Below are 23,650 nucleotides of genomic sequence, written 5' to 3'. Positions count from 1 at the left end.
TTACCTAGTTACTTATGTGGGTAACTCTGTGTTCACTTTGCTCAAGTGGTCTAACTACGTACATACAATAGTCTGTAGCGTAGCCCTATCCTATCTGTTCCGTTCCTGGCTCCCACCCCACCCCATAACTCCAACGAGCGAACGGCGTCCTGTATGAAAAACAATTGCACATAGTTACTAGAAATTTTAGGTTGAAATTTCAGTAACTACCGGAGTTAAATTGCTCCAGCCCGAAGCCTTCAATGTGGCTTAGAAGTTAGGACCCCCCCTTATATAACTAGGCAAATAGTGCTCATGGAGCGAAGTGATGCCTGGAGTCGCCTCTAAATAGTTCAGGAGGGCATGGTAATGTGCAATCTCTTTACTACTTAAATTACTAGTGTATGCAAGGACCTACGTTCTGCAAACCTCCGTGCTCCATAGCTATTTTATTCTATTAATATACAATTTTATTTTATTTTATTTCTTTTTATGAGTGTACATTAACTTATAAGTTTAACTACATGGATACGGTAACATTCTACTTAGTAGGTAGCTCTGAGAAGATGCTGGAAAGGGTTAAACTTATGCTTTGTGATGTGATCGAGAGCTGTGGGATTGGATATATGGAACTACATCTTGTTTACTTTCTTCTCTCTCTCTTCCTCCCTTGAAAAAGTTCCTCCTTTCAACTTCCTCTCTCTCTTTTCTTTTGTTTCTCCCTTTTCTTTTTAAACAAAAGAGAAATCTATATATACCCTACAACCCCCTACCCTCAAAGCAATGCATCCTCGCAATACCCCCCCCCCCCCCTAGAAAAGAACGAACCCCCCTCTTGCCAATCATGGCCACCATAATCATACTTACCACCACCTCTCTCCTACAAGCAAACACGCCCACCGCCAACGCCCTCTGCTACACCCTCGACGGCTCTGATTTCCAACGACCTACCCTGCCACAGCAACGGCAGCAGCACCACCGATGTAAGCGTATGTTGCGAAGAGGGCTTCTTCTGCACATCGGGTCTGCTCTGTTTGCCGTCGAAGGAGAAACCGGATGTCCTTATACGCGGGACATGTACGGATAAGACGTGGGCTTCGCCGGGGTGTCCGAGGAATTGTGTTGCTAGTCAGTTTTTGATTTTTGATTCTCTTTTTTAAAAAAGATTTTCTTTCGGTTTTCCCGCTTCTTTTATTTTTTCCGTTCGCTATTGCCCCAAATGCGGGACGTTTTGTCTGTATGCCCTAAAAAAATAAGCGTATTCGGGAAAAATATCCTGAATAACTAAAACGGTGAATCACTCAACCTCTACCCGGAAGCTCAGACAACCCCAGCGGCGGCGAATATGTCATGCTCTGCGGCGAGGATTCAAATGAATATTGCTGCTCGCAAGTGAACTGCTGCGATGACCCCAAGGCCTCGCGATTCACGCTTGATGAACAGAGCATCGTGGCAACGGCTGGCCAAACGCCGCCGCCGCCGCCGCCGCCGCCGCCCACGACGATGACGACGACGACAACGACGACGACGGGGAGTAGTAGCGCGCCCACTACCAGTACCACGCTCGCTACCAGTACCACTACGACGCCTGCGCCAAGTACCGGAACCGAAACGAAAACTAAAACAGAAACTGGAACTGGAACCTCCGCTTCGAGATCGGGGACCAGACTACCCGCATCGACGTCTTCGGTAATATTGGTAGCGGGAGCGAGAGCGGGAGCGGGAGCTCGAGTTCAAGAACAACCGCAATCGGTGCTGGAGTTGGTGTGGGAGTTGGCGTAGTCCTTTTCGGTGCGGCTGGGTGGATCTTCTTCTGGAGACGACGGAAGACGAGACTGGGCCCGCTCGCTGAAGAACAGGATTCCATGAAGCAAGGGACTGGTTATTCGCTGGTGCCTCCGCGGTTAATATCGGAGATGCATGGTGAAGGGAAACAGATTAGTGAGATGGAAGGGTAGCTGTAGCGGTTCGTTAAAGTAGTTGAGTTCAAGAGACTTTGGCAGACAAAGCTATGCTTTTTGATGTTTTTTTTTATCAATTTTCGGCCACTTCAATATATGTAAGAATATCATCAATTGGCAAAGAAATTTTAAGAGAAGCTCTATGGAGATAGAGTGAGATTGCACCCCGTAGCTTGAACAGATGATGCAAGTAGTTAATTGTCACGGCCACCACTACTCAGGGAAGTAGTGACGTTAACAAGCAGGCCAGAAGAAGGGCTGGCATCTATACCTATAGGCGCCCATGAGTGCCTATTATACCCGCAGTGGCTCTCTATCATAAGGGTCCTTCCCCAACCCTGCCAAAGCAACGAAGGTCAGAATTCAGCCATAGCATCATCTTCTGCCATGTTTCCATAAGACAATAAAGCTCTTGGGCGTTCGTCGTCGCCCTGCCCTTATCAGCCCTCGGTTAGACTCACTCACTACCCTGAGATCTTTTCATATCCCAGGGCTTGAACAAGGCCGTTCAAATCTTAGAACGGCCTCCTTTGTTTTGCCTTTGTAAAATCCCAGCTGAAGAGAAAAAAGTTTATGTGAATTGAAAGAGCACAGGTGGTGGTGTGGGGTTGGTGGGATGTAGAATGCAAAAATGCATTGAGGGTGGGAAGAAACAGCTATCACAAACAGTTCATGGAGATGTTTCTCATCGTAGAGAGACTTACTCTGTGGTTTTTAGAATTTGAACCCTTACCGAGTCTTTTATTCTGGTCAATTCCGTTTTTTCGAACGGCGTGAAGTCGCTGATTTTTTTGCTTCACTACGAAGTAGTGTCGTGTAGTAAGGCTGGCCAACCCAACCCCGATGCCGCACCCACCCACCTAGCACACTTCTTGATTTTGAGATGCCTGATGGTTTGAAGGAACCATAAGAGTGAGTTTCCTCTGGAGGCATGAAGTTTCGTATCCCATAGCTTTAGGCGGCGAGAGTGTTGTGGTGCAGGTAGTTTAGGTGAGGGGTTGCATGTATGAAAGACATTTGCCATTTGGCCGGGGTCTGATATGATTGGTGGTGGAAATTAGGGTGCTGGCTGGCTGTTATACCCACGGCCCCTGGCGGGAGAATAATGGCAGGGATAGATAATTCCACCAAATAAACCTGGCTAATTCCACTGTTGCTGAAATCAATATACGCGAGTTAGGTTATGTTATGTGAGTTCTTTGTGTACGTACGTGATCTTGCACACTTTCATTGTATTTCGTCAAGAGGTCTTGAAGATTTTCTTTTCTCTTTTTCCCCCTCAGTATTCGAGTCTCAGAACCCCGGTAAAGACATGGCCGTAACAACCAAGAATTTAACAACCGAAATGGGGGGAATGGGAGTATGGGTTCACGCACCAGAAGACGGGGCGCGAAGCTGTGTATCTCATACACTCTCACATACTACACATTGATGCTCTCTCTCTCCCAGCCGACACATCTCTCGCTACCACCTGCTCCGAAATTTCATTGTCTTTCATCATAGGAACACCACGAGCCCGTATCAATCAACCACTGTCCCTGTCCCACTGCTCATCTTCCAACATTCTGCCGGCAGTTGTTGTCCACCATGATACCAAGCGCCGTCAACGGCAGAAAATTGGGGTATGCGTATGTACTGTACATACATTGAATATATATAAATATTCACCAAAATTCGTCGTGGTGGAAAAAAAAAAAAAAAAAAAAAAAAAAAAAAAAAAAAAAAACCCCAAAGAAAATAGAAAAAGCCGCGGCTTAATCTCTGATTCCCTGTTTAACATCTCACAGAGCTGTTTCAAACCCCACCCATGGGATCGGCTATACCAGCCTCCTCCCATACCCTGCCTGGGCTTTGTGATACGGAAGGCGGCAAAGGCGTCCCGTCCTGGAGTCTGCCGGTCTGCCTGACGGTCGGTTCCATGGATATTACCAGCAACGGCTTGGTAAAACGGCCCCAACAACTCTAGCTCTCTTTTGGGTGTGTCAACTCGATGACGCTAGTGGCGGAGAGAGGGAGGAAGGGGGAAGGCTAGCTGCGTCCTTTCATATTCGTTGAAAAAGGGAAGGTTCTAAGTCCAAAGGGAGAGAGGTCAGGGTGGTGTTTTGGGAGGAAAGACGGTGACCGAATTATTGAGGTGATAAATAATTAACCGATATAGTACAATGATAATCAAGTCGGGACGTACGGGGCATTCACTGTCTCCACGCAAACATGCTCGGGAATCCGTGCTGTGTTGGTTCTCGCTTGCTATCGGTTGGCGGATGGGGCCGCCTTCGAGCGCCCAACGCGCTTGTGGTTCGATTAGGCGCCCCAGTTTGCCGTTGGGGAAATTGGGGTCCATCATACGTGTGGGCACCCATCCAATGTTCGTTGGGCACGGCAGGAGGCGAGGGATATGCCAGACCAGACGGGGGCCATCCCGGCTGTGGGTTCGGGAAGCCCGTGTGGAAGGGCATGGGCAAACTTTCCTTAGGATAATTAGGGACCTCGTTACGTGGCGTTGTAAGACCCCTCCCATTATAACATTTTACAAGCATCTGCGCTGCGGAAGGACGCTTAGAGGGGTCTATTTCAGTCATGTCTTTGATCGTTTGCAACTCAGGGGCACTTGCGGCCTGCAAAGCGAAAGCAACGCATTCGGCGTGTGAGCTGAGCATTTTGCTCCCGTATTGGTTCACATTCAGCGCGACCGCCACTGTGACGAAGAGAGACCATACGTCTACTTTGCATGTTTGCATGTCCCTTCCCGGCGATTGCACCTCCGGGGCCTGATACATGGGCGACCCAACATTTGATCTGGCGGCATCAGTGGAATTGCATAGTCCAAAATCCGTGAGTTGATATAGAAAGTGAGACTGAGCAGATTCAAGTGGTGTGTAAAGGATGTTGGCTGGTTTAACATCGCGATGGATAACTCTGTTGTAGGCGAGATAGTCAAGGGCCTGGAGCATCTGACCAAGAAGCTCATTAACTCCACCGGGATTTTGATCAAAGTATTTTTGATCAATTAAATTATCCACTCCTCCTGCTTTCAAGGCGGTGAATATCCACAGTTCGTGCGAGGAGGAATACCAGTGGATATATTCAACGATGTTTCGCTGTTGATATCAGCTAGGCAAGATGCATGGCAGAGTACGAAGGATTCACTAACATGAGAACTCCTATAGAGTGCCATAATCTCTCGCTCCAATCGATCTTTTTGCTGGGATTGGAATCCACCTTGAGGTTGCGGAATGGCTTTGGCTGCCATAGTTCTTCCCGAGTCGACATTGCATTGACAGCCTTATGAACTACACCAAAACTTCCCTAACCAATAACAGACAATACTTTATACCGAATTATCAGTTGTTATATGGTAGGCCATTGGTTTAAAGTAGAGATTTCCGAGGGTACAACTGTAGGTACGTTGTCCATAGTTCGAGCCTGTAGAGGGCTTTCTATTCGATTCTTCGCTTCTTCTTCCCCTTTGAAATTAGCCCGATGCCATACCATTTCGAATTGAACTTGATCGCAGCCGATACCACCCATGCCGATGATCTTGTTGAACCGTTCGCCAACGACGACCTTACGCTTGCATCCAGGCCTGAACGGCGTAGCTTCGTCACCAAAAACCTGGGTGGTTTGAGATGTTGACTCATCGTAAAGCATCACGACATCATACTCCGGGAGAATTTCAAATGAGCATTGAATTCGGGAGATACTTGGCCCATCCACGACGATGTCGCCATTGCGCCCTAGAGTGGCCAACGTATATCGTGCAGCTGAGCCAATCTGGAAGCCAACATTTAGCATATGGTGCTGCCTATGCATACTGTCAACATGACTGGAAAGAAGATGATAGTTGGATGGATTCTGAATGACAGCGTGCGCATTTTCGTTTAAAGGTAAGAGAGAAAATATAGCCTGAGGATGAGGAACTGCACAGGGCGGAGCAGGCATAGTTTGTCTATGAATGGCAAAATCTGATGAGAATTGTACTTGGTGCGAACAGCAAGTGGCCGGGGGAGGACATGATTCAAGGGAACATCTGTGGAGGAGGGCACATAAGAGGTCCCTTTAATACTCAGTCAAGCAGATTTTCGCAAGTTCCCAGGCCACTTAATCAGATCCCTGACACCATGATTGTTTGCCCTTCAAAGACAGGCGGGCAGGCAAGGCAGCCTTGCACGCTTTGACAGTGCTGTGTTTTGCACCCAAGCAAGATCGGGATCCATAAAGGGGAAACATTGGGCACCCATGCAGCACCTGTGCAGCTGTGATTCATCCCCAGACCAGCAGGGCACCAATATCCAAGCAGTCTGGGTGCTGTTTGACTATAGTTAGAAAAAGAAGAGCATGGTTTAGAACTACATACATACATTTACAGAGTAGACACTACTCTGTATAGCTTCATATTCAGCATACATATTTATATTGAAGATAAGAAATATAGAGTAGATACTCTCTAGAATAATTAACTGAAAAAATACTTATATTTTACAAATATAGCTAGTATTTTGTACAAATATTATATGAAGAAATCAGTCTATGAACAGTATACTGTGCATGTATTTGCATTTTAGATGATAGTGACATGAGACCTTTGATTCTCACCATGTTCAAATCTTTTTTTTATAATCATATTGAACTATCTAAGTAGGTTTCAACAGCTCATGAATGTATCTGTATGTGGTTGCTGTTGTCAATAATCATAATAAAAATGATAATAATAATAATGCAGAGATAACCAACTATTTACTCCATATTTACAAGAGTTACTGTAGTTACACTGAAAGGATTTTTACCCAGGTTGATCAGTATAGTCAGTATAATCCTACATTTGAATGAGTTCTTCCTGATTCCCAAGACCTAATAAATGGGCTAGAATAGTCACTATGAGTGAGTACAGAGTATATACTACATACACAATATCCATCCTTATTGTTGAGATTGTGATTGATAGATTTGCCCACCAACAATAGAATAAGGGAAGCTGAGGTACAGTACGGAGTACATAGTTACAGAGTAACTAACTACTCTGTAGTTAGTTATGGTAAATAGTTAACATACCAAATAAATATCTTAGAAGGATATTCCCCTCCACCAGCCAGGCAAATGCCCGACGAACCATGACAACAACTGCCAACAACCGCCCGACCACAACACTCCAAACTTCACGCTTCGAAATTAATTTCCCACTCGTACCTTCATGCTGACTCTATGCGGCTTTCCATTTACCTCATTCGCGATATTCTGGCCAACACTTTTGAAATCAAACCTATCATCCTGGTTTTTGCGATCATGGTCACTCAAGTTAATGGCCTTGGGCCCCTTACGTTAGCGGAAGTCATTGACGCCCTTCAGAGGTTACAGGACAACCCGGAGCTTCTCACCCGCGAGCGATCCGCGTTGAACGACCCTCCACCGCCATACGCGTCGGGAGAGACGACACAACCACCCAGTCCGCCTCACCCGCTCACTGAAGCTGATCGACGAAGGGAGCGGGAGCGACGCAAGAAGGAAAGGCTTAACTCAATGCCAGAACCTCAGTTCGCTTACCAGCGAAGGATAGAGGAGGAACGTCTGATAGACCAGTGCCTGAGGCGGATGAGAGGACGAAAAGATACACTGCCATTTAAGATGGAGCTTACTTTCGCCGAGAATGCACTCGAGAATGTCACCAACCGATGGAAAGAGCAAGGGATATGGAGTGGTAGATGGAAAGCTCAGCCTTTTGGGCCACGCCGCTGGGAACATAGAACATGAGGCTGACATCCAACGCCCACTTCGTTCGGGACCTACGCTAGACCCACCGAACCAACGATGGAATATTCTTAGTGCGGAGTGCATGACTGCCCATAAACGTGAAACTAAGCCCTCGCGTCCATACTATCAGTTTCTTTTCCAGATATCCAAGGAGCGCGAATGGTTAGAAGACGAACTAGATATCGAACCCAGTGACATCAACACCAAAGCCTACGAGAATGTCAAGAATCACTGGCTCGCGCAAAAGATTTGGAATCCACAGTGGGGCGATATGCCTGGGATGACTTGGATTCACGAAGAGCTAGACGATGAAGATTCTGAGCAACCAGACAGCCCTCCCGCCGACGAATCTGTGCTTAACAATGCTGAAGAAAGTGACAGCCGGCTTGGTCGCCGTGTTCGCTACAAGTACCGCTCAGATGGGTTTGGTTTTGTCGAAGTCCCTTCCGCCTCCCCGGAACCAACAGGGGAGGCTGAGCCTTCGTTAACTTCTAGGACGACGGTAGGCTCCAACGGAGATGCTTTCACAGATGGAAATGCATCTAACCTACCCGGCTCCGTACCCCGGAGCCCCAGAAATAGAAAGGAACCTCGAGAACCTTCTCGTCTCGCTTCTCAACCAAATGGTACCTCAAACGTTAGAAAGCGTGCCATGCGAGATTCTCCAGATCCTACAGATTCTACATCATTCCAATCGAGGAAGCGGATCCGCTCTACATTTGGGCCCGCTAGTGCGCCTCAGAGTCCGGTGCCTCATGCAACAAGAGACTTACCGGGAGAAGATGAGGATGCGGAACCATCTCTATCTACTTTGCCATTGTGCTGTAGAATCCTGGATGAAGATCGACAACCACCGCTTCGAAATTCCAGAATCAATACACGATCTAGAACAAACAAACGCTCAGTGTCTTGCAACGCTTCACTTGATACCAACAAAATTTCACAGTTAAGCTCAAGGCGGAACCGGCGAGCGAGCCCGGAAACGCCGACTACTTCACGTAAACCGCCAGTAGTTTCGAAGAACAATCCTTCCGACCGATCTCACTCCAGTGGGTAATTGGCATGGTTTTTACTCGAAAAAGCCAGGTGTGTCACTCTCATGTTATGTTGCCAGAATGAAAGTAGGTACAAGGCTAGCCAGCTGAACATGATTGAACCAGACCGAGAATTGATAGGATAACCCTAAAAAGGGCAACCACAAACATCAATCCCGGGAGGGTGGTTTGTGTATTCTAGAAGCTCTGTTGGCCATTTCGTATGGTGGCGATGCTAGTTCTCAACAGCTCAATTAATTCAGCTGGTGAGTCCGGTACCTGGGCCCATTTTCATCCTCAAGCTTGTTTTTGATGGTGCGACGTTTGTCGTGGACTTTTCACTGGACAGATGTATCAATTTTTCAACATTATATACCTTCCTTTGATGAAGCGGCTAATTGAAGAAATTAGCGCGTTGTATTTATATATACGAATGGGACATGCAACAGATGAGATTCGGGTAATTACATTGTATACCGTATTCGAGTTCTAATATATTCCACCTCTATTCTAATAAGGTTACAGTTTTTTTGATATTGAAGTGCATCCAGCCAAGCATGGAATAGAAGAAAGGAGATCCAAGGCCCAATACCTGCTCGCAAACATTCCTCCTCACAACTTACTCGCAACCCATCTCGGCTTCCTCTTCTCCACAAACGCCTTTACGCCCTCCTTCAGATTCTCCCCTTCATTCAACCGCCTCGCCCATCCCTCCATCAACATCTGACTCCCATCCTCCGCGCCCACCCCTTCCCACCCCAACTTAACCCCCTCCCGACTCACAATCACCGCGTCAGGACTATTCGCCACAATCTCCCCCGCAACCTCCACGGCCCGCTTCACCACCCTCCTGTCCCCAACATCCACATCATCCGCCTCCCCCCCATCCTCCACAACCTCATTAACAAGCCCCCACCGCTCCGCCTCCTCAACCCGGACCACCCTCCCCGTCAACGCCATCTCCATCGCCCGCGGCTTCCCCACCGTCCGCACCAGCCTCGTCAGCCCACCTGCCAACGCGACGACGCCGCGCTTAACTTCCGGCAACGCGAATTTCGCCCCGCGCCTGCTGGCGATGACGATGTCGGCGTTGATGATGATCTCGCAACCGCCGCCGTAGGCGAGGCCGTTGACAGCACAGATGACGGGTTTTTTCCCTGCGCGCCGGGATAGGCCGGCGAAGCCTGAGGGGGGTGGTGCTGGGCGGCCGGATGATTGGGAGTTTTTATCGTTACATTCTAGATTTTTGATTTGTGGTTTTTAGTCTTAGGTTAATGGGTTTGGGGGTTTAGTTTTGGGTTTATGGCGTTTCATTTTCTTATTTTTTTTTTTATTTTTTTAATTTTTATTTATTTATTTATTTATTTTATCTTTTATTTCTCCCCTTTATTTTTATTTTCCTTTCAGGACTGCAAGAAACATCCACACATGAAACTTTTTTGTATATGTTTATTTTTCCTCCCTGCCCTAAACAACAAAGCCCTAAGAATAGCTTAGCTTAATTAAATAGAACTTACCCTTTAAATCAGCCCCAGCGCAAAACGCCCTCCCCTTGCCCGTAATGATACCAACTCTCAACAACGTCCGCATCCATCCACTCCCACACCGCGTGCAGTTCCGCATGGCCCTGCGAGTTCACGCAGTTGAGCGATTTGGGCCGGTTGAGGGTTACCAGGAGGATTTCCGGGGTCGGGAAACTGAGGAGGCAGTGTTGGGTGGGTGGTGGGGGGTTTGTGAAGTTTGGTACGGTCATATTGTCGTTTTTTTCTTATTTTATATATATATATATATATTGATTTTTGTAAGATTGACGGGGTAGGTTTTTTGTGGGATACGGTGAAGAAGACAAATTAAGTAGTAGTTTTTGTCTGGCTTTGTCCGGATGTATACAATACAATGGGGGTTATATTCCAGTGTTTCCCGGGATCGAATCTTTATATGCCCGAGGTGAAGCGGTGGATGTTCCCTTCAAAAAAAAAAAAAAAAAAAAAAAAAAAAAAAAAAAAAAAACAAACTCCGATACGCGAGGTTCAGAGCCTTGAAAGGGATATTAAATATTACTATTTTATATGGCGGCTTACCCGTCCTGATCTACGCTCGGGATGTATTTCCTTAAGATTCTACAATCCATCCAGAGCAGACGCCAAGATCTGGGGAAGTTCCAGGCCAACTGCCGAGGCCCGATGGTGAGAAGCCGGAAGAGGAGGCCGGGTTAAACCCAAGATATAAACTTATCTGGCTTGTAAATAAAAAGGACATGATCACTGTGGAACGGAGCTGGTTGAAATAGTTTGGTTATGTACTATACTATGAGCTTTTGTTAGTTAATAAAAATCGCATTAATATAATATGCGACTTCCTCATTAAATATATACTGAGAAGCTTGTGCAAAAGGTATCTTATACTGCACAGTAACCTAGCTTGAAATTGGACCCAAACCTTACCCCTAATCGAAGGTTTAATAAAAAAAGTAAGTTAAATTTCACCACTGCCTGCAGTTGCTTTCCTTACACAGGGAAAAATAACTTAAACCTAAAATCTGTAAATAGATTAAATACAGTTTCATGGGAAATAAAAACCAAACGGATGGCTGTGCAACACTGTGCAATTGGATATCAATGGTTGTTAAAGGTAGGCAATAAAATTTTAACACGAGAGTAGTAAAAATGAAGAGGGAGAGTGAAAGGGGGGTAATGGGGGTTATAAAATTATAAGGGAGATGGAGGGGTTCTGAATGAGATGGTGAGGTAGTAATGATGATAATGACGGTGATGATGTTGTTGATACTGGTGATAATTAATAATAAATTCGGTAAAAGGGGATGATAATGGGTAGAAAATGGCTCCTTCGATTCTGTCTCATTTTCTTATGTTCCGTCCTTTCCCTCAACTCCTTCTCTTCGTCCCCCTTTCATATCATTATTTATGCCTTCGCTATCCACCCGCTATGTACCATAAAGTCGTATATTCGTGAAGATTTGGCAACGTCGACCTATTATTCACAAACAGTGTCAATTCATATGATTTGGAATTGTGACGGGCGCGACATAGAAACTAAAAGGAAAAAAAGAGAAAAGAAAAAAAAGAGGTGAAAAGGAAAAAGACCACCGTGGAGGCAAGGGTTTAGAGTTGGAGGATTCTGATGGGTGTTCTAGGTCTCACCTTACACATCGCCCGAGCATCTTTCTTCTTCAAGCTCCCGCCTTGCTTCATCGCCTCTTTAATCATATGCTCTTTAATGACGAGATACGGTTTAGGCTGCAGATGAAGAATGTTACACAGCTCCACCTCCTCCTTCGTCAGCAAGTGCAGGTCCGGGGCGATGTCATTTTCCAATTTCCATGGCGCAAGCCCGCTTATTGGCGGGATGACGTATTTCGTCTTTGCGGGTGGTTTGGGAGTCGACGTCCCGTTCATCTCGGTGGTAGCGAACATTTTATCGAAGTCGTTCAAGGGTAGAGCGGATGCTGGTTCGGGGCCGGAGGAGGTGGAGACGGGGGCTTGTTGTTTCTGTTGGGTTCCGTTGCGTTGGAGGCGAAGGGGTAGTTCTGGCATTGTTAATTGTGTGGCGGCGGAAGGAGTATCTGGGATCTGTGATGGTTTGGGGCGTGTGCCCGCCATTCTATCAAAGGCTCCTTGCGGGATTGCGCGTTGGGCTCTCTGCTGCTTTTCTTGCTCGTACTTCTCTCCGCTTTTCAGATCGCCGATTCCCATCGTTCGCCATTCTTGTAGTTGGGCTATTGCGAGCTGGAGGTTATGTTCGTATTCGAGGCCCTTTGTGAATTCCTCGAAATCTTCATGATTCATCATGCGGGCGAATGGTTTTGCTTTGTTGAGGAGTTCGCGTTCTTCTTTTGTCCGTTTCTTGTCTTGGGCGGTATTTTTGCGGTATTCCAATAGGTTGTGTTCGAATATTATTTTCTTACGTTCCGTTCGGGCGGTAAGACGGGAGTTGTAAATGTCCTTCACGGTCATTTTAAGTTCCATTTCCGGGTCCATTTCCCCATTCGCGTTTAGGCCATCACCGGGTTCAAATGACATGTGTTGCACCGCTTCCTCAGCTTCATTTGCGAATTCCGTCTCGAATTCGAGACGGCCTGGCATATACCCCTGGACTTCATGGCAGGCGGGTACAGAGGCCGTGGGCTTTTGCTTTGGTGTTGCAGGAGGGGCGACCCGTGCCGCCTCTTTTCGAGCTTCGATTCGTCGCTTTTTGCGAGCCTGGAACTCCTCTTTCGATATTTGTTCTTGTAGAGTTTTGTCGTTGGGATCAGCGCGTTCGGGGAGAGGGAATTTGGAACTGTTGATATAAGTTTCGATGTAATGGTCGCGTACTTCTTCCTTTGTTCGGTAGCCGCCAATATGATCAGCAATGTCTGCCCATGATCCTAGGCCGTAGATTTCCGCGCCTTCTAATAGCAATAACTCTTCATCTGCGCCCCAGTCAGGTTGGTAGATAGGAACCGAGTTTTGCTCGATGACGTAGTATGGGTGTGTTCGCGGATCATGATTCTTTGAGCTTTCGCCGGCGGCGAAACATGGGACGCACAGATCATATTCATGGCAGGCACTATGCGCGCAAGAAATGCGCACCTAACCGCATCAAACCCCCCAAAACATCAGTATCTTGAACATAACATGGCGCGGAGTATACGCAGTCAGTACTATACGCAGTCAGTACATACCGTCGAGGTGACATCCACAGAGCAAACGTCGCAATGGTATTTTGTTCCACCTTCGGTACCGCGCGCAGCGGTCTTCTTCCGTATGACACCCATTGAGTGAATCAAACTGGCATCACCGTTTCCCGAGTGTCCGTCTATAGTGTGAGAGTGGTGTTTAGTAGGCCTTTAGGGAGACGCAACAAGTATAGTGGTACTCGGGGGGAGGGGGGGGGGGGGATTTCGCCCTGGTATGTGTTGTACTATGCAGTGGGTCGGGTCGGGTCTTGGAATGAGTTATAGGACAAGTAAATAGCCCGATGGCGTGGACATGGTCTTTGTGCGACGAAAAGGAAATAACCAAAGGCTGTCTAGCGGGCAGGAGAATTAGAAGCGGATGAGGACAATCAGGGATCAGGGCTGACGTTCCCCGGGTCGTGATGGTCGATACGGGGGAGCGGCTGTTTGGCTGCCGGAAGAGAGCCTTTTCCGATCTACCGAGAGAGCCGCCAGAGCCAGCCGCCAGCCGCCGCTAATGTCAGGTGATGTAGCCCACTAGTCTTTATCTGGCCTAGTGGGGTTCAAGTTCGGTTGGGAGATGTTGGTGGCTTAAAACGGGCTGGAAGTGTGGCTAAGGAGGTTGGGAGAGTTGGAGAAAAGGGACGAAATGGTGTCCGTCCAACTTCCCAAACCCAACACACCCAACACCAGACAATTATTTAATATTTATTTACTATTACGCTGCGTAAGTAAGCTTGTGGAGGGTCGGTCGTTTAATTAGACATCGAGTCAACCCATCAACGTTTTCTCGGGAAGAAGGCGGAGCAGTGTTTCACTTCCAAGACCCAGATCTCCAGGACTGGACTTGAGACCCCGACCCCGTTAATCAGCCGCCGCTGCTTACTGTACTTGTACTCCGTACTGTACTGTCCTGTGTACTTGGCGGCTTTCCCCCCTCTGCTTTTCTTGCTGCGAAACAACCAACAACAACACCAACCCTCCGCTCTATACAAGTCCAGCAGCAGTCATTTTACCCGGTAGCTCCATACTCCCGGGGAGCACTCTGCTTCACTTTCCATCCTCTCCCTCTGTTATCAGTCGGGCCGTCTAATTCTGTCCCGTCCTTCTCTAGACATTGTGCCGTCCAAGGCTCATTACCTCATTTAGACCCCTAGATCCAAAATACCGCGTCCCCTTAGTCTACAAATATATACACCCTTTGACCTCTCCTCTCTCCTAACTTCCCCCTATTTATCCCTTACACAGGCGATAGAACTCTCTTCGCACTGATAACCGCTCACCTTGCTAGCCCTTGGAATTCTCCTGTCCTTCATCGCACTTCGTCTTCGCCTTGACTCCCCAAGGTTCATCATCATGGCGTGGAAACTTACAAAGAGTATGCCCTTTTTCCCAATGATAGTCCTATTTCCCTCCATAAGTTTTTGAGTTACTGACATTCTTCCCCCAAAGAGCTTAAGGAGACACATCTTGCCCCGTTAGCCGATTCTTTTGGCAGGTCATCGTCGACGTCTACCATTAAGCCCGATGCTGCTACCACGGAAGAAAATGGCAGTGCATCTCCAAGTCCCGCCGCCCTTTCTCCAAACTCAAACGGCATTGGTAAGGCCCTTTTTTTATTCATATCATTGAAGCCTATGAATGTTATCATGTTCCACTAATACGGTAATCCTTCAATTTTAGCTGCTTCAGAGGCTCTAGTGTCACCTCCCGTTGCTCCAGCTAAGCCCGGTATTCTCATCATTACGTTACACGAGGGGAAGGGCTTCTCACTCTCGCCTCACTACCAGCAGGTGTTCAATGCACATTTCCAAAACTCGATCTCAGGCAACAGTAGCTTCGCTGGACCACCCTCCATCAGACCCAACTCATCCTCATCTCATTCCACCCAGGGAACAGTTACTAGTTCCTATGCGCAGTCCAACCGACCTCAGTCGACGAGCGGCGGGATCAATGCTGCACCTACAATCCATGGTCGATATTCCGCCAAATACCTTCCCTATGCTCTTCTGGATTTTGACAAGCAGCAGGTTTTCGTTGATGCTGTATCAGGTACTCCGGAGAATCCTCTTTGGGCAGGCGATAACACCTCTTTCAAGTTCGATGTCTCTCGTGTGACTGATCTCAACATTCAACTCTATCTGCGAAACCCTGCTGCCAGACCAGGTGCTGGCAGAAGTGAGGATATTTTTTTGGGTGCCTGCAGAATTAACCCGAGATTTGAAGAAGCCCGTCCTTTCGTGGAGGATCCCAAGTTGAGTAAGAAAGACCGCGAAAAGGCAGCCGCAGCCCATGCAGAACAGGAGCGTCAAATGGGACAGTCTGGCACGGAATGGACAAACTTGCAATTCGGTACAGGAGCCATCAAAATTGGTGTGTCGTTTGTTGAAAACCGTCAGAAGAGTCTCAAAATGGAAGATTTTGAACTTTTGAAAGTCGTCGGTAGAGGCAGTTTTGGAAGGGTCATACAAGTTATGTAAGTTCTAGCTGCCCATCGCCCACAATGCTCGTACGGCCGGCGACCTAACATATATCTATTGTTAAAGGAAACGTGATACTGGCCGTATCTATGCAATGAAAACTCTTCGCAAAGCCCATATCATTTCTCGATCCGAAGTGGCGCATACACTGGCTGAGAGATCAGTGCTTTCCCAAATTAACAATCCTTTCATCGTTCCTCTCAAATTCTCATTCCAATCCCCAGAGAAGCTATATCTTGTTTTGGCCTTCGTAAACGGTGGTGAATTGTTCCACCACCTCCAAAAGGAGCAGCGTTTCGATATCAACAGGGCCCGCTTTTACACAGCAGAATTGATCTGTGCGCTGGAGTGCCTACACGGGTTTAAAGTCATCTATCGTGACCTTAAGCCAGAAAATATTCTGTTGGATTATACTGGCCACATTGCCCTGTGCGACTTTGGATTGTGTAAGCTTGATATGGAAGATGAAGACCGGACGAATAGTAAGTGATTGCTAGCCGAGATGATTTTAAATGATGTCTGGCGCTAATTTACTGCTAGCATTCTGTGGCACACCCGAATATCTCGCCCCTGAGCTCCTGCTTGCCGAGGGATACACAAAGGCTGTGGATTGGTGGACACTCGGAGTTCTCCTGTACGAGATGTTAACGGGACTTCCACCATTTTACGATGAGAACACGAATGAGATGTACCGGAAGATCCTCCAAGAGCCACTTACTTTCCCAAGCCAGGATATTGTTCCGGGTGCGGCGAGGGACCTTCTTACTAGACTACTCGAGCGTGATCCGAACCGTCGTCTTGGAGCAAACGGTGCCGCTGAAATCAAAGCACATCACTTCTTCTCCAACATTGATTGGCGCAAGTTGCTTCAGAGAAAATATGAGCCGAGCTTCCGCCCTGATGTGGTATGTTTCCTTTTTTTTTTTTTTTTTTTTTTTTTTGGGGGGGGGGGAGGGGGGGGTGGGGGGAGCCTCTCGACATTCAATACTTCCTCCCTCATCTTCAATATAACCCTTTCTGGGCCTATGCAGAGTTCTAATAATATGACAGGTTGATGCCCGTGACACCAAGAATTTCGATCGCGAATTCACGTCCGAAGCTCCTGTAGACTCGTACGTCGAGGGTCCTGTTCTATCTCAAACCATGCAACGACAGTTCGAAGGCTGGTCCTACAATCGCCCCGTTGCTGGCCTCGGCGATGCTGGAGGGAGCGTGAAGGACCCATCTTTCGGAAGTATCCCTGAATAATCGTTCCCCTGTTTTCAACTCCGATGTTGACCTGATGGAAGAACAAGAGATCTTCAACTATCTGTTTTCTTTAACCTCCGTCTTCTCGCCCCGTGTTCTTTTGACTCTGGAAGTTCAAACACAGTTAACGAATCTCTTATGATTTTGCTTTGACTGGATTGTTTTCACTCGTTATCCTGTTTCTTACTACTCGCCCCCTGTTCATGTCTGTTTTACTTCAATTTTTCCTTTGCAGTGTTCATTCGCCCAACTATTTTCCATTTCTGTTCTTATTTCTTTTTTTCATTTTCATTTTTTTCTTCTACTTTCTTGATTGTCCCCTCATTGCGCGGAAAGTACCTATCAGTTTCCTCTTGTTTTACTTTCAATTTCACTTTTCATACTTCGTTATTTCGTTTCATTTCAAATCCGAATATCTAGATTTCTAGATCTCCCTTCCTTTTCATAACCCTGATATCTCTCACTCCTCCGTGTGTTTGCCGCAATATACATACAAGTGGCAGACACCTCCATTCACGTTTTATCTCTCTCTCTTTTTTTTTACTTTTTTGTCCCAAGATTTTTTTTTTCAAGTTTTTTTGATTTATCCTGCAACACACAAGGCGGTCGAGCGAGTTGTGTTCACACATCTATTTGTTTGAGATCTCTTTTGTTGTCTATTTGCTTTTTCTTTTCTTCTTTTCTTTCTAGTAGGTGTGTTAGACACAATATACCACAATTAAACCAGAAAACTTAAGTCAAATTGACTTATATATTCTGTGAATATATTTTCAATGTCAGATAGATACCATTTTCTGCGTCTGTCTGTCTTTTCTTTTTTTTTCCTTTTTTTTTTTTTTTTTTTCATTCCCCCTTCTCCTGGTTTTATCTGGTCTGGTCTGTCTCCATACTATCTTTTTTCCTTTCACCAACTTATTTTCCTTTCTCGTTAGCGAAAAGGAATGTTAAATAAAATATAAAATAAAGAGTCAGACGTCAAGTTCCAACATATGTATGTATATCTCAAGACATAGATCACCCACTTTACTTAGTCTCAGAGAAGGTGTAGAAGAAAGCCCCCAACCGCCTCATGGCCATGTCACTCCCTGGCATATACAATGTTAACGTGTCCATCGCAATAGGGCGTTCACAGCAATCTGCTTCTTCCCCTTCCTTTTCCTTCCCTTCTCCAACCAGGAGTATAAATACATAAGGTATGTTTGACTCAAGCTTTCTCACCCCGTGTACACTTTGTGGCCCGGTTGAGGGTCCCTTCATCGGTTGGTAGTGGTATAATTCTCTTTGTAGTGGGTCAAATGGTGAAGAATGAGGGCATGCTCGTTATCTATATCTTGCAAAGACTAATGTAGCGAAAAGGCGAGGCAAAATAGTAGCTATATATGATTGTGCAAGTTTTCTTCTGCTTAGCTTGGGGAAAGGGATGTTAGGTAATAGGGCCCTGTTGCTAGGATGACTTTTTATGTAACTTCTCTCACGCTCGCCGTTTACAAAAAAGGTGGAAAAAAAAAGTATAAGGAAGGTAAAGGAAGATAAGGAAAGCAAGAAGGCATAAAGAAAGAAATAAATAAATATGATGGGAAGAACATGGGGAAATGTACCATTTTTTTTTTTGACTTTACGCGTGGCTCTCCCTAACTGTAATAGATATGAAAAGGATAAAATTAAATTAACAAATTGGAAATAAAGAAAGATAGAAAAGGGCGGACGGAGTGAAGAAAGGGGGGAGAAGAAGAAAAGACCTCATTCATTTTACCCTTCGTTGCAAACAACAAAACGACAACACTAGCAGCAAAAATTTATATCCTTTACTCCCTTTATTCCGAAACGCCATTGACTGCCTCCGCCTCACCATCACCACCACCAACTTCCTCCACTTCATCATCGCCATTAATATCAATCAAATCCACAGACTTAACGCCTCCCTCCGTCTCCAATCTCAAATACTCATCCCACTCCGGAAACAACTCGTCATCCGTCTCAACCCCTTCGATTCCAGCCCCAGGTGGAATCCCAATAATCCTTGCCACCTTCGTCTTACCCTCTTTCTCCAAACTCTCCTTCCACTTGGCTGCAAGCTTCGCGGCGCGGCTGGGCTTATACGTCTGCGCGAACAGCACAGCTTCCGTGATCCGATTCGTCCGGACAAGGAGGTCGATGCACGCATCGACATCGCCAAGTTGTAAGAGCGCGGAGAAGGCGACGTTATGCGAGCCTGCTGAATCGGCTTGCTCGGCCAAACGGCGGAGACCGTCGGTGTTGCAGCTAGCGGTGTGCAGGAGCAGCAACGAACCTAGATCCTTGGAGTTGGAGAAGCATTCTTGAGCCAGGGCGAGATCCCAGGCGGCCATGGCTGCGTCACCGACGATTTTCCATTTGTGCTCGACGTCAGCGGCGCGCGCAATTTCGAGGGCGATGTCGAGCTTGTTGAGAGCTAAGGAGAGTTCGAAACGGTGTTCCTGGTCCGTGGCGACGTCGAGGGCTAGTTCCTTGTTACCCTGTCCCTCGAGGAAGCGGGCGATTTTGTTCATTTGGTCGGCAGGGATGTCTTCGAGGAGTTCTGCGGCGGAGTCCATGTCACCACGGAGTACGAGGGTTTGGTATTCGACGACGGCGAGGGAGAGGGAGAAAGAGATTACGTTTACATCCTTGTCGGCAAGATAGATGCGTCCGTCTCGGGGCAGGTAGCCAAGGAGATACATTGGTTGGTCGAAGTGGGAGATTGTGTAGGTTTGGTCGCCGACGAGATAGTTTAGGCGGTTTGTGGAGTTAGTGTAGATGAAGCAATCGCCAACCCATTCGCCTGTCCGGACGGATTCGCTGACGTCTGTAATTACTTCGAAAGCAGCTTCGACCCCATCCTCGTCAGCTTCGCCGCTGTTGAGGCCGGCAATGTAATTCTCGCGGGAGAAACGGAGGACGTAGAAAGCATCATCGCATGCAAGAGTAACTAGTTCTCCCGATTCAGACCAGTATACCTAGGGATAAATAATGTTAGATACTCGCTGTAATCATGTAATTGCAATGAAAATGGCTCGAGAAACCTACAGCTCGAGGATCCACTTCTATTCTCCTCACGAGTAAACCAGTTTCCCAGTCAAACATCCCGATACCACCTTGGCCCTTGACTCCCAGCAAAACACCACCTGTTAGGCCTTCAGCTTGGAATCCCACATCGAGACCTCCGCTTTTCTCCTTGAAGTTGCGGAAAATCTTGACGCTGGTACTAGACTCCCGAATCGCATAATCATTGCTATTATCCTTTGAACCCCAGGCGAAGTCTAAAGCCTGTCCAAAGGCTTTATTTCTCCATGCAAGTGCAGTGTAGATAATGTATTCGCCATCTCCGCAGACAGAGACGAACCGCCCATTCGAAGAGTGGGTGAGTGTCTGCGGGTATATTTCGCAGGAACCGAGTTCCTTCGTCGGGAGCGACAAGGGGGCGCCGTCTTTGAGAGTTGCGTCACCACCCTTGATTACGGTTGACACGACTTCGTTGTGTCTCGCCCAAACCAGCTTTCCGGACCCATCCATGGAAACAGCAGGTTCTTCACGACCCATCTTGACAACAACAGCTCCATCGTCAAAACCCATGGCAATGCCTTGTTTGCCACGTTGGTAGCTAACACACCATGCACGCTCCAGGCCATAGCTCAGGGATTGCTCTAGTCGATATGTGTTGGCGTGCCAGATTTTGATGGTTCCATCTTCCGAGCCGGAGATAATGACAGGCAACTCTGGATGGTAGCACGCGAAGGAAACATTGCTAGTGTGGCCCTCTAACGTAGCTATTAGCGCCTTTGTGGTGTAGTCCCAAACTTTTACAGTCTTATCATCGGAAGTCGTCAACAGGTACGGCTTATCCGCTTGTGGGTAATAATCAACGTGATTAACCCCCTTCGTCTCATGGGCCTCAAGTGTGAAATTCGCATGCGGTGAGCCCAGACTCCATATCTTTACCGTCCGGTCAAGACACGCTGAAGCAAATGTATTTGTGTCTTTCGGGTTGATGGCCAGACCCATGACATAATGGTTGTGTCCCTCAAAAACCTGAACGCATTTCCATGCCTTGTCCCAATCCCACAGCTTAATCGTCATGTCATCGGAAGCGGTGAGTACGAACGGTTGGGTCGGATGGACGACAATAGACCGAATGTAATCTGGATGCGCTTCGAAGGATGCGATCTTTTCGGACGTGTTGTAATTGTAGACGCGGAGTTGGAAGTCATCGGAACCGCAGACAATCCAATTTTTTCGCGCAATGAATCGACCGGCTCGGACAGGGACGTCGGTAAGCTCAAATGTTTTAATTATAGACTGAATTGGAGGTTAGCATCACTGGAAATAGCCTCTGCTTGGGGTGTGTACGCGCCTGTGTTTCGTAAGACCATATATAAACATGACCTGTGTGTTCCTCCAGCGCATCAGTGATGAGACCTTCCACCACCCGTTTAGGAAACAATGGCTTACCGCTATACAATGTAGTTAAAATCTAATAGCAAATAAGTTAGAGAAACGTCCCCTGGCAAGCATAGAGAGTATTGCACTTACCCATGGCTCAGTCGGGTGAAAGTCAATGCCCTTGACCCTCTCCGACCGGGCGAACAGTTGTCGCTAGCATAGAAGATAACGTCAGTCCCAATTTGTACCATTCAAAACTACCCTTTCGCAAGCCAGTAAATATGTAATCCTTCGAAGACCATCATTCCACGCACCTTCACATCTAACCGCATGGTGGGCAACTTTCCCTAAGTAGCTCTGTGGCGATAAGTGTGCCGCCCGCGAGCGGCTGTACCAAAGGGAACACCTGGCGATTAGGATATATTCCTAGTCGCTGGAACTGACGGAACAGTATCTTCCTAGATAAAATGTGTTGATAAAGCAACAGGACGCGGGGAATGATGCTGAAATTGATGCCGTCAGTACGTCGAAGTGCAACTTGTCCGTATCAATGTATGTGAGGTTCGACTTTCGGATCAGAAGTCCCACCACGCCTCCCAAGACGGTTAGCGCAACACAACGCCGGATTTTGGGCGGACGGCACAATAATGTCGATATAGACCAACGAAAGGAATACCTGGGTTAAATTTGATTATTCATAGAGTATATTGGAGATTCATAAAATTTATAAGAATATTATTGCACAACACAGGATATCTGGTGTTTCATGTCCGCCATATGCTGTAAACTCGATGCGCAAACGCCTATAGCCCAGGAAAAACGGTGCATAAGATTTGACATGCTCTGGAAAGATGGGGCTTCCGAAAATATTTAATATATTTACAGTAGTCAACATAAAATTTGATTAGAACAAAGCGATTAAAACTCTCTAAACCCTCTAGGACCCCATACTATGAGCTAGGTCGATAAATGAAATTGCCAAAAGGAAAACCGCCAGGGCCTTTAGCTTGCATCACTGCCTCTCTCTCTGCCAAAATATGTCCATTGGCCTGGCTTCGGGTTTTCTACCAGCTGTTCCCATCTACACACGAATAGGAATCAGTAAAGAGACAATTCCCTGACCGTATTTCTGTTATTGCAAGGGCGCACTTACACTTTAAATTTGATCATATCATCTACAAGTTTTAGCTCCCCTTCCGCAACTTCGATAACTTCCTCTATCAGACCTGCTCCAATCTGGTTTTCAATTTCGGAGATCCTATAAAATCTAATTAGAACAGCGGATCCAAATAAAAAAGGAGCGGAAGATAAAGACGGGAATTGGATTGACACTTACTGCGCCGCTTCCAAAGCTGGTTCATCATATAAATCAATCCGGGGTTCGGCTGCAGCAGGCTCCTCTTTATTTTCAAGCTGTTCAGTCTCTTGTTTTTCCTTCGACCACCGTGTCACGGCAGGCTTCACTCTCTCTGGCAACTTCTCGAACTGCTCCTCTTCCTCCTTTATTTGGCGCAACGCATTCTCCATGTTCTCGGCATAGTGTCGCTTTTCAAGTTCCGACACCCGGCCGCCCAATGGCGTGTAGACTGCCGCAAGACCACCACTTGGAGTTGACATGGCTTTGACCAGGTCTGGGTTTGCTGCGACTTTCTGTTGTACTTCCTGGTGCCATTTGTCGTAGCCGGGCGGTTTGGTGGATTCGACGATCTTCAATCGGTGTTTTGTGAGGGCTTCCGTGGCTTGGCGGTAAACGGACGACTCAGGGATATTCTGGAGTTTGTTCAAAGTGTTTGTGTATAGGATGAGGAGAGCCTGTCGGGGTCTTGGGTGGGTAGTGAGGCCGGTGAGGCCGGTGGGTGCATGGGGTTGGAGGTATCTGGCAGACTTGACGTTTGCCAGCAATCGTAGAGAGGACCTCATGATGGGGATGTATATGAGGACAATGCCGATTAAAAAGGATACCCGGCCCAATTGCTGTCGACAACAAGCGTGCTGACGTTGTTCTCGTGGTCGCTGGCGTCTGTGATTCCAACTTCCGCGCTCGAAAGGCGGCGATGGAACCAGGAATATTAGTTTCTCCGGTTGCGGTGCTACTTCCAAAAAAAGAACACCGCGAACTTGCGGCTC

General features: G+C 47.1%; 9 protein-coding genes across 9 annotated transcripts; 3 read left to right on the top strand and 6 right to left on the bottom strand.

Moving 5' to 3' along the window:
* Positions 1 to 823: 823 nt before the first annotated feature.
* On the top strand, positions 824 to 2,078 carry BDBG_09230 (uncharacterized protein; the record flags this gene model as incomplete). The annotated part of the gene is made up of 2 exons (XM_002620362.2): positions 824 to 962; positions 1,304 to 2,078. The coding sequence occupies 2 exons, from the start codon at positions 824 to 826 to the stop codon at positions 1,759 to 1,761; spliced, it is 597 nt and encodes a 198-aa protein (XP_002620408.1). The 3' UTR covers positions 1,762 to 2,078.
* Positions 2,079 to 4,132: 2,054 nt separating this feature from the next.
* Positions 4,133 to 5,190, bottom strand: BDBG_17975 (CAMK/CDPK protein kinase; the record flags this gene model as incomplete). The annotated part of the gene is made up of 2 exons (XM_031725582.1): positions 4,133 to 5,038; positions 5,092 to 5,190. 2 exons carry the CDS (start codon positions 5,188 to 5,190, stop codon positions 4,133 to 4,135), a joined length of 1,005 nt encoding a protein of 334 aa, XP_031581289.1.
* A 98-nt stretch (positions 5,191 to 5,288) lies between these two features.
* Positions 5,289 to 5,750, bottom strand: BDBG_17974 (uncharacterized protein; the record flags this gene model as incomplete). Its single annotated transcript, XM_031725581.1, has 1 exon — positions 5,289 to 5,750. One exon carries the CDS (start codon positions 5,748 to 5,750, stop codon positions 5,289 to 5,291), a length of 462 nt encoding a protein of 153 aa, XP_031581288.1.
* A 1,197-nt stretch (positions 5,751 to 6,947) lies between these two features.
* BDBG_09228 (uncharacterized protein) lies at positions 6,948 to 10,086 on the top strand. The gene is made up of 2 exons (XM_031723915.1): positions 6,948 to 9,179; positions 9,245 to 10,086. Exon 1 carries the CDS (start codon positions 7,582 to 7,584, stop codon positions 8,740 to 8,742), a length of 1,161 nt encoding a protein of 386 aa, XP_031581287.1. The 5' UTR covers positions 6,948 to 7,581; the 3' UTR covers positions 8,743 to 9,179; positions 9,245 to 10,086.
* BDBG_09227 (enoyl-CoA hydratase) lies at positions 9,332 to 10,342 on the bottom strand (the record flags this gene model as incomplete). Its single annotated transcript, XM_031723914.1, has 2 exons — positions 9,332 to 9,957; positions 10,237 to 10,342. 2 exons carry the CDS (start codon positions 10,340 to 10,342, stop codon positions 9,332 to 9,334), a joined length of 732 nt encoding a protein of 243 aa, XP_031581286.1.
* Positions 10,343 to 10,998: 656 nt separating this feature from the next.
* BDBG_09226 (transcriptional adapter 2-alpha) lies at positions 10,999 to 14,200 on the bottom strand. Its single transcript, XM_002620358.2, has 3 exons — positions 13,404 to 14,200; positions 11,881 to 13,311; positions 10,999 to 11,710 (listed from the first exon to the last, which is right to left on the bottom strand). The coding sequence occupies exons 1-3, from the start codon at positions 13,494 to 13,496 to the stop codon at positions 11,642 to 11,644; spliced, it is 1,593 nt and encodes a 530-aa protein (XP_002620404.1). The 5' UTR covers positions 13,497 to 14,200; the 3' UTR covers positions 10,999 to 11,641.
* On the top strand, positions 14,041 to 18,255 carry BDBG_09225 (AGC/AKT protein kinase). The gene is made up of 6 exons (XM_002620357.2): positions 14,041 to 14,775; positions 14,850 to 14,999; positions 15,081 to 15,873; positions 15,944 to 16,359; positions 16,418 to 16,782; positions 16,928 to 18,255. The coding sequence occupies exons 1-6, from the start codon at positions 14,754 to 14,756 to the stop codon at positions 17,123 to 17,125; spliced, it is 1,944 nt and encodes a 647-aa protein (XP_002620403.1). The 5' UTR covers positions 14,041 to 14,753; the 3' UTR covers positions 17,126 to 18,255.
* Positions 18,256 to 18,349: 94 nt separating this feature from the next.
* BDBG_09224 (COPI vesicle coat beta' subunit) lies at positions 18,350 to 22,106 on the bottom strand. Its single transcript, XM_031723913.1, has 6 exons — positions 21,838 to 22,106; positions 21,674 to 21,736; positions 21,593 to 21,614; positions 21,495 to 21,526; positions 20,171 to 21,439; positions 18,350 to 20,100 (listed from the first exon to the last, which is right to left on the bottom strand). Exons 1-6 carry the CDS (start codon positions 21,853 to 21,855, stop codon positions 18,940 to 18,942), a joined length of 2,565 nt encoding a protein of 854 aa, XP_031581285.1. The 5' UTR covers positions 21,856 to 22,106; the 3' UTR covers positions 18,350 to 18,939.
* A 36-nt stretch (positions 22,107 to 22,142) lies between these two features.
* BDBG_09223 (NADH dehydrogenase (ubiquinone) 1 alpha subcomplex 5) lies at positions 22,143 to 23,646 on the bottom strand. The gene is made up of 3 exons (XM_002620355.2): positions 22,860 to 23,646; positions 22,677 to 22,781; positions 22,143 to 22,604 (listed from the first exon to the last, which is right to left on the bottom strand). Exons 1-3 carry the CDS (start codon positions 23,441 to 23,443, stop codon positions 22,526 to 22,528), a joined length of 768 nt encoding a protein of 255 aa, XP_002620401.1. The 5' UTR covers positions 23,444 to 23,646; the 3' UTR covers positions 22,143 to 22,525.
* Between the last annotated feature and the right edge of the window lie 4 nt (positions 23,647 to 23,650).

This window comes from Blastomyces gilchristii, assembly GCF_000003855.2.
Source record: "Blastomyces gilchristii SLH14081 genomic scaffold supercont1.37, whole genome shotgun sequence".
Lineage (NCBI taxonomy): Eukaryota > Fungi > Ascomycota > Eurotiomycetes > Onygenales > Ajellomycetaceae > Blastomyces > Blastomyces gilchristii.
This window is presented reverse-complemented; position numbering and strand designations above follow the sequence as displayed.

Bases quoted from the DNA above. Each gene is read 5' to 3' on its own strand.
- BDBG_09228 (XM_031723915.1), top strand. From the start codon at position 7,582: ATGCACTCGAGAATGTCACCAACCGATGGAAAGAGCAAGGGATATGGA.
- BDBG_09226 (XM_002620358.2), bottom strand. From the start codon at position 13,496: ATGGGTGTCATACGGAAGAAGACCGCTGCGCGCGGTACCGAAGGTGGA. The intron at 13,312-13,403 runs GTATGTACTGAC...TGATGCGGTTAG, and splicing joins CTGTGGATGTCACCTCGACG to GTGCGCATTTCTTGCGCGCA. The intron at 11,711-11,880 runs GTGAGACCTAGA...TGTGAATAATAG, and splicing joins ATGCTCGGGCGATGTGTAAG to GTCGACGTTGCCAAATCTTC.
- BDBG_09225 (XM_002620357.2), top strand. From the start codon at position 14,754: ATGGCGTGGAAACTTACAAAGA. The intron at 14,776-14,849 runs GTATGCCCTTTT...CTTCCCCCAAAG, and splicing joins GGCGTGGAAACTTACAAAGA to AGCTTAAGGAGACACATCTT. The intron at 15,000-15,080 runs GTAAGGCCCTTT...CTTCAATTTTAG, and splicing joins TCCAAACTCAAACGGCATTG to CTGCTTCAGAGGCTCTAGTG.
- BDBG_09224 (XM_031723913.1), bottom strand. The intron at 21,527-21,592 runs GTAAGCCATTGT...AGGAACACACAG, and splicing joins TTTAACTACATTGTATAGCG to GTCATGTTTATATATGGTCT. The intron at 21,440-21,494 runs GCGCGTACACAC...CCTCCAATTCAG, and splicing joins TATGGTCTTACGAAACACAG to TCTATAATTAAAACATTTGA.
- BDBG_09223 (XM_002620355.2), bottom strand. From the start codon at position 23,443: ATGAGGTCCTCTCTACGATTGCTGGCAAACGTCAAGTCTGCCAGATAC. The intron at 22,782-22,859 runs GTAAGTGTCAAT...TAGATTTTATAG, and splicing joins CCAGCTTTGGAAGCGGCGCA to GATCTCCGAAATTGAAAACC. The intron at 22,605-22,676 runs GTAAGTGCGCCC...ATTCGTGTGTAG, and splicing joins GATATGATCAAATTTAAAGT to ATGGGAACAGCTGGTAGAAA.